This window comes from Scomber scombrus, chromosome 15 (assembly GCF_963691925.1).
Source record: "Scomber scombrus chromosome 15, fScoSco1.1, whole genome shotgun sequence".
Classification (NCBI taxonomy): Eukaryota; Metazoa; Chordata; class Actinopteri; order Scombriformes; family Scombridae; genus Scomber; species Scomber scombrus.
Window position 1 is genome coordinate 28,179,909 of NC_084984.1, and position 14,378 is coordinate 28,194,286.

A 14,378-nucleotide genomic window follows, 5' to 3' on the forward strand; every position below is an offset into this window, starting at 1 on the left:
GAAGTGGCAATATGGACAGGAGACTCCCATTAAAGAGTCAGGGACTGGAGGTTTTCATTTATTGAACATTTAATTATAATTCTTCATCATCAGATGTTACAGGTGATGGTATAGATGATTGGTGGTGGATGATGTGAGGATATGTTGTTGCTATTTATGGCACTAATAACAGAAAACCGTAATAAACATTATAAAAAATACGCTAGCATAATGCTAATGAGTGCTAACAAGCGCTATAACTGCCGTTTAAATTCTACAAATGCCGTGAGATTTACATAAATCAATAAACAGGTTATAGTCAAACAAACAATCAGTGAAACATCAATTGACATAACTTACTTATCATTTAAGGACGCAGATTAGGGAAAATAACGTTAGCTGGCTTCATAGCATGTCACACAATAACCGGGCAGGGAGGAAACCATGGCAACAACACATTTAGGTTCCGCCTTCAGTCTTTCTAACAACATCATATGTGATAACGTTACGTTTGACTGTATTTGTTGTAACATTACAGTTACCGGATCACGTTAGCATATTGCTAACGGACCTAACGTTAGCTCTAGATAATTACCTAGTGTTGGGTAACCCGTGCATAAATAATGCCAGATCTCTCGTGATTGGCTTTTTTCCATGTTTGGTAAAATGTACAGTTTATCAGAATTTAAGTTTCCGCTGTAACAACCCGTCCACTCACGTTACTATGGGGGTGGGACATAGGAGGGAGGAGGGGTTGTTGCTGTTCAAGTTTTTTCAATGTGCTGTGTGAAATGCAAGAAAGGTCAGAGTAGCTTTAAATAAATAATGATAAATGTTTAAATTATACTAATGGAGGAAAATGAGTGTTTCTTATGTCAAGAAAAGTGAACGAATAAACGTTTAAATGTTCAGATGAAGCCTTCTACACACACACACACACACACACACACACACACACACACACACATGATATGAGGTGGAGATGGAGGGTAAATTTCAAACAGCATGAGTTGTAGCATAAGCTAAACATTAAGGTCAACTACAGTAGATATTGAGCAGCAGCACCTTCTTCCAGTGTCTCCTCCTCTTCCTCAGCAGTGTTCAAACAGCTCTGATGTGGTATGAACTTATGATTAATAGCGCGTCTTGAATGACCAAACTCAGCTTCATTATCATCCTCTCAGACTGACGAGCATGCATCAAAGACTGCCTGCGGCCCCTTCATGATTTGTAGCTCTCTCAACTTTTAGAGTGTGTCTCAGTGTGGTAGAGGAATGCCAAGCTGTTCTGAGGTCAGTGGGAAGAAACACATATCACTTCCTAAATGGCTCCCAACACCTGACCTCGTGTAGTGAAACAACAGGAAGCTGACTGTATGTAAAGGTAAAGTGTTATCATGTGTATCTTGTGTTCTCTGCAGTGTCCAACATTTATTCAGCCTTTAAAGCTAAGAAAGTGCCCATTATATGTGTTTTGGTTTTTATTATGGGGTCACATTCATATCATTCATTTTCAACTTCATGTTTGGTTTTTCAAGTGTATTTATTTCAGTGGTCATTTCCTCTTTTTGTATGTCTTATCTAATGGTTCATAGAGACAACATTTCATGGAGACTCTTTCATAGTAAAGTTTCACTTATTTCCTTCAGTTATTTAGTATTGATTATATTTAAGAAAACATATTGTGAGTGCACACACACACACACACACACACACACACACACACACACACACACACACACACACACACACACACACACACACACACACATCTGTCTTTTAGCGGCCAAATGCGATGTTCTCATCTTTCTGTTTGACTACAGAAAGATGCCAACATCACGTAAACACACTACGATCAGCTTGGGTCACTCTTCACAGGTGTACATTGACTGTCTATTGAGGTCCATTTTCATTTAGCTCCTTTTATGCCTGTACATGTCTGCCTTAGTGAAGCACCGTACAGATCCAACTGGAGCTGCTAGACATTAAAGCAGCAGAACTTTATGATGCAGATTTGACACGATGTAAAACAAGAAGGTGTAGTTTCAAGTTCAATATCAGACATTCTGCAGGTTAATAACTTTTCTTCCGTTTTCACTCCATTGTATTTGCTGTGCATCGCAGAAATAAACATAACAGATGTTCCACATGTGTTATTTTTTTTTACCTCATTCAAAATGTAAAGTCTTAAATGTTGGAGGAACTGTGGTATGGTCGGGGATCATACCCATATCTTCTGGGACTGCCCCAAAATCCAAACATTTTGGAAAGATATAAAGGAAGAAATGGAGAAAATCTTAAGAACTGACATCCTCCTGGACCCACTACTATTCGTATTGGACAAAGCACCTGAACCTTGTTCTACCACTGATCAGCGCTATCTAATGCATACATTGTTGATGTAGCCTAACCCGCTCTGCAAAAGCACAATGGATACAAAAAGTCAGACACATCTACCTGATGGAACATATGACTGCCCAGCTACAGCTAAAATGCCTATATTTATGAGGAGATGGTCTCCTATTATTCTATACTTTGGTTAAGATGTTCATTCTCTATGTGATCTATGGACCTATGGTGTCATTCTGTCCCTGTGCAGCATGTACCTTACATATGTGTGGAATGAAGCCCAATCTCAATGTGATTTTTTTTTGTTCTGTACAGTTAAAATTGCCTGTTAATATTTATGATTGGCAATAAAGTTAAAAAAAGAGTAAAGACTTGTTTTATATATTGATCAATCAGTTACATGGTGTAGATATTCAGTCTATTTATTTGACAGCTCTACATATGTATATACAGTATGAATGTCTTAGACTTAGACAGTAGCTGTATTCTGACTACCGTGAGCCTAAAACTCTCCCTCCACAGCTCCCTGTACTCCACGTCCTCTGACTGTTTCATGTTGCCTCTTTTTGAAGTCAAGATGGGGTCAGAGGACCAGTAGCATAAATCACTGCTGTTAGATGATGTTGGAGACTGTGGGAGGAGGACAACCTGCGGCTGCCGGGGCAAGAGTCTGGAGAGGCGATGAAACCCAATCTGCAAAGTTTTCACAAAGGCTTGTTTTTCTAGTGGCGAGCTCGGCCGTTGATCAGCTGTGGTATCCAAACAGAACAGCGCTTTAAGGAGCTCCCACTGGTTCCTGTGTTGTTTCTTTGGGGTTGACTTTGTACACCCCCCCTCCTCTTTTCTTTGCCCCCCTCGTTCCCAGGGGGATGGAGCATATTTAGAGTCTTGGACAGCCTGCTGTGCTTAGGGTCCAGGATTACTCCAAGATCCTCACCTGCAGGGGTCTCTCCTGTGATTAATGCTCAACACACCAAGTCCTCTGGTTTCTAATAAAACAAACCTGCTCATTTTTACAAATGACACATCTCATATACCTCTTTGTTTAAAAATGAAAAATGGATGGTGTATACAGAGGGACAAGGAGCACAATCATTACTCTGTACTACAACACTAATGCTTCTAAAGACAATACTTTCACCAGGGAGCAAGATGTGAAATGTGTGCATACAGAAATCTATTGAGTCTTTCAATGAATCTCAGTATCCTCGAGTACCTGACCTGACCTGTTGAGATTCCTAAGATTCTCTTCTGTAATTAGAGATCATTGGTGGAGACCAAACCAGAGCTAAGAAGAGAGTTAATACTGAACATACATTCATTGGAGGATGTGTAAATAGGCTACTTTTTTCTAATATGTTTGCCACAACAGCTTTATAAAGCCCTACCCACAACTACACCACTATGCAACTAAGGGCCAAATCCATAAAGAATGTACCCACTAGTGCACCCACTAACAGCAACTGTGCAGCATTTACACCTGCAATCTGCTCCGTTTTAAGGTCACTATCAGCAAAAGATTTTGCCCTAATGGTATGCCGGCACAAACACGCCCGTAAAGTTCTGCAGCCAAGTGCAATTTACCCTTGTTTTGTGTCTGTTAGTGGAGAACTTTTCAGTGTTTCAGGATTTTCCACACACTGCAGCACACAGATTGGCCCATAATGAAAACTGTAGAGAACACAAAAGCCTCAAAATTGCACGCCTTTAATTAGTAGGGATGAGTGCGCGCACACACACAAACACACACACACACGCACACACACACACACACACACGCACACACACACACACAGCAGAGCAGTGGTAACTTCATTAACAGCAGATCAGACAGGATCTGATGGTGATGAATGTTCTGTGTTTTGCACAGGTCTACACAGGTCAGCTGTTAAACTCATATTCATGTTTCAAAGTGGGGATGTTTGTAATAAAGCAGAACTTTATAGCTGCAATACACAACGAAAAGCGGAGAAAAGCGGCCTGCAGCGAGTTGTAATGTAATCTCTATGGAAACCTGCGGCCAAGTGCGACCAAAAAAAAAGTTGAAAATAGTTGAACTTTTTACAGTGTAGTACGGTGAGAGAAAACCTGCAGCCATCAATACACAGAGCTGTCTTACATGATGACGTATGTTTCAAATCATTTCTTCTCGGCCCAAAACACATGCAGGAAACTTACTGTGACTGTTTCTGCACAGCACATACTGTACAACAACATGTACAATGATAGTGATGCAGTAAACATCTGTATGGACAGAGATCAGCTGTCTGTTTGTTGTGACTGCTGAGTTTGATGAGATATTAGAGCTGCATGTGGGTCAATATTTGGATATTTCTGCCTCAAATTCAAACCCACCTCACACACAAGTGATAAAACAGTCCGTTTATGTCGGGCACATCGGTGACATCATGATCATTCCTGCTCTGTGATGCACTCACAGACAGGCAGAGCAGCACCTTTTACTCCTAAAATACACCAGAGCAACAGCTAGAGCCGTCTCTCCATCTTTTCCATTGAAAAAATAAAGTTTAGCAGGATGATATATATCTGCTAACCTATCTCACATCTTTGCCCTTGCACTTTGATTTCTGTACTGTACAACAAATTTGAAGTGATATCAGATAATAAAACTAAATACATACAAATATCTCCACTGAACTGAATGTTACTATCCTTAATGGGACACCAACTGAAGGAGTACCCTCTTATAAACATTTGAATGAACTGACTTAGTCTAAGATTTATCCGTTATGGAATATGGTGATGTAATATATATGTAGAGAGTAGAGCATTTAGAGATGGATTAACACATTGTCGCTTTTGGTCTTTTTCATGAAATTGACAATAACAAGCATGATGAGCTGTTCCTCTCATGAGTTTTACAGGTGGCAACACTCTCCACAGACATCAGCGCGACTCTACTGGCAAAAAGATGTCAAACGAACCTGGCAGCACATGACTGACGACAATTAAGACTATTCAGCCAAATACAAGTAAGCAAACAGGTCCAACAACAAGAGGTTAGATCTTCATGTACTGAAGCACTGAAAAGACAGTTTTAAAAGGGACTTGGGGATATATAAAATAAATAAGATTTGAAAAGCAACCTTTTAATAAATGTTACTCACCATATATAACTGCATTTGTCCTTGTAAAAATATTTTTAATACATATTTGGTTCATTCCAGGTTGTAAAAACATCCCTATAAACCTACAAACTACAGAGTGGTAGATATGAGACCTGCTGAGCTTTGATTTAACCCCTGACCACTCTCTTTTATCGCTAATAAATACATATTTTTCTCCCCGAATAACTAAAGAAGAGCAGAGGAAACGTTTAAGCTGCTGTATAAAACACAGAGGCCTGAGAGAAATCCTCCCATCAGTATCTGTGAAGCTGCTCCTGAGCTGCACTTGATTAAAAACAACATTTAATAAGACGATGTCCAGCAGTGCGTCCAGAACACATGCAAACTGCAGCACACACATGTAATGCAAAAATAACCCTGTTTGTAAGCAGTATATATATATACACACACAATTATTAATGCTTTATAACTCACTGAAATGTAGCTGTAAACAGAAATAAAGACATTTTAAGTGACATATCTGTCAACTCCTCTATCAGTCTCCCCGTGAAGCTGCTGTAACACATAATGAATCACAGTCGTAACCATTTTTCAAATGAGTTGGAAGCAGACAGAGGTGTCAACAAGTCCTCCAAACTGAACCGCAAACCACATCGTTTGTCACGCTCTTACAAAACGACGGGAAAGCATCATCCGATCCGGTGCCGCTATCAGCAGGACGACACTGTTTGTCAGTTCCCTCCAGAATGGAAACAAACGACTGTTATGAAAGCGTTTTTTCTCATCTGCCACCACGGTAGTTAAGGTTCCTTTAGCCACCGGCTTCTACAAATGGTGTTTATTAATGAATTTCCTGTGGCTGTTTGTGTTTGAGTGGAGGCCTGTGGTGTGGAAGCCAGGACCTGAAGTATATGAAGGTCAAGAGACTCAGCAGGGGGGGGGGGGGGGTGTTGTACACACATCTTTACATTAATCTCAAATTACAGATGCACTGAGTCTGTGTGTGAAGAATGGAAATGTATATGAAAACTGAAGAAAGCACACACACACACACACACACACACGCACGCACGCACACAAACACACACACACACACACACACAGGAGGACATGACCTCTGTGCTCACAACTCTAGGAGGTTTTCAGCAAGTACAAAATACAAAACATTCAGACTTAGAACTGAGCGTCACATCTCTCACCTTTCACTGGCACACGCAGCCAATCAGAGCTCAGGCTGACACAGAGAACCTAACTCTGTCCCATACACTGAGTACTATCAGCAGATGCAAACATCTAGGCCCAGCAGAGACTTTACACAGAAACAACATCACACACAAACTGCTGGTGTCCTTCTACCGAGCCTCCATCGAGAGCATCCTAACATACTGCATCTGTGTGTGGTTCACCAGCTGCACCGTGGCTCAGAGGAAAGCGCTCCAGAGGGTCAGCAACACGACCGGCTGCCCTCTCCCCACACTGGAAGAACTACACAGTTTCCTGCTGCATCAAAAAAGCGCAGAACATTATAAAGGACTCTTCTCACCCTGGACACTCTCTGTTTGAACTGTTGCCATCGGACAGACGATTCAGATCAGTTAAAACAAAGACAAACAGATTCAAACACAGTTTTTATCCTACATCTATTACTACACTCAATACTGCTAATTAATTATTAAGTAATACTGTTTACATATGACTGTTAAATAGGGATGTGCAATGACAACATGTAACTTTATGTGGGTATAGTTGGGCTGTTTTTATATATAGTATTTATTTAACTTTTATTGTCTTGTTTTATTTATATTTATTTATGAATGATGACTGACTGGTGGGCACTTTTAAATGTTGTTGTACTGGTGACAATAAAGGATCTATCTATCTAACTGCACTTCTTCTCACTGATTGTATTTCATTTATAAAATTAGTGGTTTATTTAACAAGTTCCAGTTCATCTCAAATAAGAAACAATTATATGAGATTAATAACTTTATATTCACTCATGCACGCACTTTATTATAACACCTGTGTAATCTAATGCAATCCATTAAAACAGCCCTCATATTTTTGCTAGCTGTAATGCACCACTCATAGCTACACACTCACAATATCAATTAACAATCAATATAAATAAATATAAACAAAATATTTTTGAATCAAACTTTGGAGTCTTTACATTTTAAATTAACCAGAGAGTGAAAAATACATTTAGAAGATTAGATTTGGGGCATTTTGAGGATGAGGTGAACAGAGATCCATAAATGGAAAATAATAGCATTTTAGCAGTTTGAAGGGGTTTCTCCTTCATAATGAACATCACCTCTATCTACACTCATCTACATTTAATAAGTGAGTAGCCAGACACCATCAGCATCATGTCTATGACTCTGTCAGACTGCCTGTTCTCATACAGCACACATTTCATTAATGATCCTCCTCTGACCATTCACTGCCTCTTTTAACAGGCAAGTTCCACTATTAACAATTGGAGCATTAATTTGAAACACAGCTTTGTCTTTGTCAAGAATATACACTCCCTCCTTGTTTGAAACTCCTAATAAAGCATTTCTGCAACCAATAAGTGAGTCACGCCTTGCAGAAGACTGGCAAACAAATCTCATGATTCATTTGTATTGTTTGCCATATGTAAAGGAGTTTACTGTCCCATGTCTTCCTGGAATTAAAGCAGACTCTCCTTCTCCACATTTATCTTTTTTTTAACAATAAAGCTGAAACTGTCATTTCCCATTCACATGATAAGAACGCCTTTTATTTATATCAGAGTCTAAACCAAACTCCAGCTGGGTCAGACTGACATTACAGGTTGCCTTTATGCTTTAAAATAGATTTGAATATTTTAATGATCACCTTTAAGAGCCGTACAGGATTTGCTCCTCTGGTAGGTCTTTGTTAGTCGTTCCCCGAGCGAGACTAAAAAACCAGATGAGACGAGACGCTGGCGAGCGGGGCCCTCCTCATATGAGACCTGCCTGGACTCACTGTAAATGCTCTTCATTTAGTTTTTCTCTGTGCTTTTTATTATATATGTTCTTATTTGATATGTTTCATTTTATTTTATTTAATGTGCATTTCTTGCTTTTATGCTTTATCAATGGAACCCAAAAAAAAGAAGAAAAAAATGACAAATATGATTATAAATATAAATATGTTCCAGGTTGCAATCTGAATCCTGTTAGAGCTTTTATTTAATTGTTATATATGAAATATAAAAAATATTTAAAATGTTCAGATTTTTTTCAAAACTGCTGAAACTTCAACCATGGATCCTCACTCTGAAAATGTAAGCTGTCTTGTCTCTGCAGTGTCATGTTATAGAAGCTACATGTTGCTTGTTGTTGGTGATTGAAAGCTACAGCATGCAGCAGTGCTACTGATGGGACGGCTTCAGTGTTTAAAGCAGTGCGACTGGACAAAGGCTCTTTAAGATAAGATGACAGGCTCACAGAGAAACCCAGCAGAGCGATGAGACTGACAGTCAGACGGCCTGCTGTCAGCACACTGCTCAGCCTGTCTGGAATAAAAACCTGGAGACGACAGGCCAAGACCACCCAACAGCAAGACCCCCTACCCCCCCACCCCCATCACCAAAAAAACTCAAGAACCACTTCCAACAGACTTTCAGCTAGAGCCATTTCTATATCTACCTGTAACTCAAAAACACACATACTATAAATACTGTTGAACACTGTTGTGTCATTTTATGTTGTTTTCCTGGATTTCATAAAGTTTGCATACATTTGATTATTGATGATGATGATGATGACAATAAATATCCTGAGAAACAGGATCTCCTTATTGCTTTTGGGTGTACAGCCTCCAATGTTTTCTCAAAAGACCCACATCTTCTTTATTTTTAATTTTTAAAACTGGTTAATTAATTGTTTGTGAAAAGTGACTTTAACCAGCTGCTGACTGAATGTGAGTGACTTTATAAAAACTATGATTAAGAATGAACATTTTAAAGACATTTCAGATGAGGCAGTGTTACTGAGTGAAATGCAAGTAGAAATGTGACAATTAATATCAAATATAATATAAATGTAATGTTTTTTTTCCTTTTGATATAATTCATTATTGTTGTTTCTTTTTTTTCTATGTGCATTGTTTTTGGAAAATTGTTGATAAGGACCAAAATAAATCACTACTACTGTCTGTGGGTGCTGTGAGTTTAGCCCCAGATCTACTCAACTCCTAAATCCACCCCTGTTCACGACAACTCCCCAAAAGTGAACCGAAGTAAAACCACCTGCCCCCTGGTGGCTGGCTGCAATACAGGTCACAAGTCCCGCCCCCTCCATGTTAGCGGATGGGACATAAATTAAACTAAAAAAATCAAACACATCTTTCTTAACCATGGTTTCTGTTATATTAAATAGTCTCACTGATGTTTTCTCAAGTGCTCATTTTTCTGGTGAGTTTGTTTTCATTTAACAATATAAAAAGAGGGTGTGATATCATAAGCGACGGCCTCTCAAAGCTGCATCAGGCAGTGGAAATGTTGAGGGGGCGTGTCCCACACTCCATCATCCCACTGCACTGCACTACTCTGCTGCACACTGGCTCCTAATGACATCACACAAACTACATGGCCACACCCAGAAAGGAGATATTTAGTTGGAATAAAATATTTTGTCCTTTTTCTCATGAAATGATTGTGACAATGTGATTTATTCTTGATAGATAAATTGTATATATTCTCAAAATTGTGTTGATCAATCTAATTGCGCCTGGTCAAAGGTGATTAATGAAGTGTATGTATGTATGTATATATATAGTGTTATTGACATGCTCATTTTAATGACATTTTTAGTTTGAATTACGTAACATAATGCATGAAAGCCTAATGTAAAATTATTTAACCCCCCCCCCCCCCCCCCTTCACTCACTTGTACTATAACTCAACCAACACACTGATGTCATTGAGTGTTTATATGGTTAAAAGTCACCTGACAATCAATCAATCAATCAATCAATCAATCAATCAATCAATCAATGTATTCAGGATTAGATTTCAGTATTGCGCAATTTTCATATTTAACAAATTATTTATAAAAACACATTTTTAAAATCTCCTCACACATATAATTAATATCAATGCACTATGGTACATATTTATGTTTTATTAATATGCAGTATCATGAATAATAAGCCTTTATTTAACTAATACATTAAAAGATGATACATATATAATTACTGAATCATTAAAAGGGTCAAATTCACATTTCTATTTTGTATAAATAAAAAAGGCCATATTTAAAATGTGAGCATTCCTTGACTGAATTGACTTATACGCTTCTATTAATACAAAGTAATAAATTAAATATACTAAAGTTATGGAAATTGTCAAATATTTATAAATGAAACAGAAAATATAAATATTTCTGGAAGTCATATGTAAATATATATCTCCTTTAATGAGCACTGGGCCAGCACAATAACGACACAATATTTATTTCCTTCATTCACTTTTACACCCATAGTTTCACTGAATTCTGATTTGAATCATTTAATACTCATTTTCTTGACACAATACGGTTTTTTTTTTAATCGCTCTAAAAAAATGTTTCAATATGAAACTAAATTGTTTTGGTCAGTTGATTGAATTACACGAACAATGCTTCTTTCTTAAAATAAATAAATGAATAAATAGCACTACTATTTACATGTTGCATGTGTCTCATATGTTGGCCAAATGTTTTGTTTTCTCTTTTTTTCCCAGAGGCCGGCCATGCAGACATGCAGGCCGCTGCAAGGAGCACTCTGCCTGCTGCTAGGAGCGCGTGTGTGTGTGCATGTGAGTGTGTGTGTGTGTGTGGAGGAGAAGTGGAGAAGTGGATGACTTACTGCTGGTAGTCAGTCCTGCAGTACAGTTTGGAGTCTCTGCAGAAGCAGGTGGCGGTGAGCGGCTGCTGGCACGCGGCGCACTGCAGACACTCCTCGTGCCAGGACGCATCGTTGACCCGCATCAGGAAGCGGTCTGAGATGATCCGCGTGCAGCCTTCACAAACGGCCTGCTGGAGACAGTCACCGCCTGACGGAGAGCAAGGGAAACAATATGAAACGCACTGCGTCTGTCCCTCAGGTAGGTCTAATAACATCACAGTCAATATTTACCTGCAATAACTAGAACAAGACACAGTGAAGCACTGACATGTGTGAGTTTAATTATCAGGATTATGATAAGGACCAAACGCTTCTTTACAGCTGATGATGAGTGTACATATTAAAGGCTCAGTTCATCCAAATAAGCTACAAGAATAAAAGATTCTACACTAACTTGTAAATACAGTGACAACCACGTTATATTATGAGTAGCTGTGTCTCTTTAGTCTCTTGAACGCGTCATAAAAAGAAACAGGCCTACACACTAATAATCATATGAGAGCTGACTGTACTGCCCGCTTTCTGTTCTCATTATTTCTGCTCTTCAATGGAATAAAAAGGAAATGTAAAACTATTACATATTTGCACTCATAATATAGCCATCATCTTATACCCTCTCAATGAATTAATAGAACAACAATCACCATGGTGACATCACACAGTAAGTTATATATTTTCATATAGGACTAAATATTAATTTACACCTTAGAAAACTTGCGTGGAAGTCTGTGTTTGTGTTTACATACAGACAAGCTATAACATGTATGTAAAAAGAATTGAGTTGAAATGATAATATTAGGCCTATAATTGATATCCCTGTTTATAGTCTACATAAGCATTACCATTTAGACAGATATTAAAAAGATTTTTAAAAAAATCAAAAACAAATAGTAAAATAAAGAGGAATCCGCGGGAAACTATTAAACATAAAACAGACTGTTGTTTTCATTTGTTTTCATTTGATAAGTGTTCTGATTGATGAAGTTGCAGAACTCAACATAACAGCAGGTTATCAATTTAAATGTAACATTAGAAAAAAATATAGTAAAATAATAGACCTGAAATGATGTAAGATTATATTAAATGAATAGATTAAATAATAAAGAAATGAATATTCTCAACTGACTGCTGAATTTCTATCCGCCATTAAATAAACAAATGAACAAATGAACACAAGGAAAACAGAGGCAGAAAAATCAGGTTAACATCCTGAAAACGTGACAAAGCGTCCAGTTGTGATGATGACAACATTCCAGCTGTGGCAGCATTAAAACTAAAGAAGAGTACACTCACCGATCATTCTCTGCACACAGCTGGCATCACGCGCACCATCGTTCAGCATCTTCAAACAGGCCGCGGAGTGATCCCCGGCGGACGCGCGCCTCTCCGCGCGCTGCAGACCTGTTGCAACTTCCATAAAGCGCGTGATTTGGTGCTGTGGGCTTTTTCTCACCTCTGAATCCCCCACAGAGAGAGAGAGAGGAGAGAGGGAACGGTGCAAAAGAAGACGGAGCAGGAAGAGTTGGTAAGATCCGCAAAGTTACAACGTGAACAAGTGAAAGAACAGAGGACAGAGGAGAGAATCAGCTGCTCGTGTTAATCCAGAGGTGTGGACAGAAACCGCTCCAGCTGTCCTCAACTTGATGTGCCATCGCGAGTCCGAGTGTGTATGTGAAAGAGGGGAGCAGACAGGAACCCTCCCCCTGCATGCTGCCCGCAGTCTGGATGGATCCGCCTCCACAGAGCTGCTCCACACTGCACAGCTACACATGGTGGATGTTTAATATGCTGCTTCCAACATGTTTACAACCAGTATGTTTCTAAACTAATCATTCTTTATATTCAGCTCTCAGCAGCTCAACTTTACTGTTTGGGACATTTTGGAATGAATCAGTGTCTCATCATGATACCTTCAGTCAGCAGCTCAAGCAAAAACATGATTCTTCTGTCTCAGATTGTTTCAGTGGAAGGATTTTTAGAGGCCCGAAGGAGTGAAAGTATGAAAAGAAAACAAAAAAAAAGTATGTATAAATATATATATATATATATATATATATATATATATATATATATAGAGAGAGAGAGAGAGAGAGAGAGAGAGAGAGAAGAAAAAAAACAATGAAAAAATAAAAATCACTAGAAAGGGATTCTTGAAATTGTAAATATGACGTATGGTCCTCACCACCAGTCAAACCTTCACTGGGAAAATTAACATTGACAGATAATAACCTACACATTTTTTAATTATGAAAAATGTAAGTAATATAAATATCTTAAAGACCTTTTTTTTGTGTCAGAATGTTGTGTAATGTGTTAAATGATGTGGTTATATTCTAACAACATGATTTTCATATGGAAATATTTTCATGTTTTGTTAGTCATTTTCTCACAATAACACTTTTTTGTTCTTGTTTTTAATTGTAGGCCTATTGATGTGTGGAATTTAGAAGAATCATCTGTAGCTTTGAACAATATAAAATGAGTTTCACTGGACCCCAAAATTAAATCAGTGCACGTGGATCCTGATTTAAAATGTGCATAATAACTGTTAGATTCAAAGTGTTTTTTCTATCTGTATTCAGCACACACATTCTGATATGAAATATTACCCACAATCACATCTCCACTAATCGCCATATAACATCACATTATTCTAAAGGGCTCATATGAAACGGGAACGATTCAAATAAACCGTCACAGATTGATCATGTCTCGTGCTGCAGGCCTCATATCAGCTGTGAGGAACGCAATAAAAAGCAATATTCATCAGCTGTCGGCTCTTTTGTTCCAGCTGCATTCATAGTCACATGGCAGATAGAAATCATCGTGATATACGAGGAACGCCAGGAGATTTTATTAACGGGAAATTAAATATTGAATGATGCGCGGCGGTCAGCTTCAATTAACGGAGACGAGGACGAATCAAAAGTGGCGCATTATAGCACGAGTGTGTCCTCCAGTCAATGCCATACAAATACTGTTGTGAGGTATATTAATGCTCTGATTGGATTAAAGCCTCCTGATGTTCCAACACGATTCTTAATCTGCATTTATGTCAAGA

At 38.4% G+C, this 14,378-nt stretch overlaps 1 protein-coding gene across 1 annotated transcript in view; it reads right to left on the reverse strand.

The window, feature by feature from the left end:
- Positions 1 to 12,734, reverse strand: part of LOC133995350 (LIM homeobox transcription factor 1-beta-like) — a 68,239-nt gene extending 55,505 nt beyond the window's left edge. Inside the window, exons 1-2 of the mRNA XM_062434706.1 lie at positions 12,611 to 12,734; positions 11,279 to 11,465 (exon numbers count right to left, since the gene is read on the reverse strand). Of these exons, the coding sequence (XP_062290690.1) occupies positions 11,279 to 11,465; positions 12,611 to 12,734 (311 nt within the window). The remainder of the gene's footprint in view (positions 1 to 11,278; positions 11,466 to 12,610) is intronic.
- Positions 12,735 to 14,378: the final 1,644 nt, after the last annotated feature.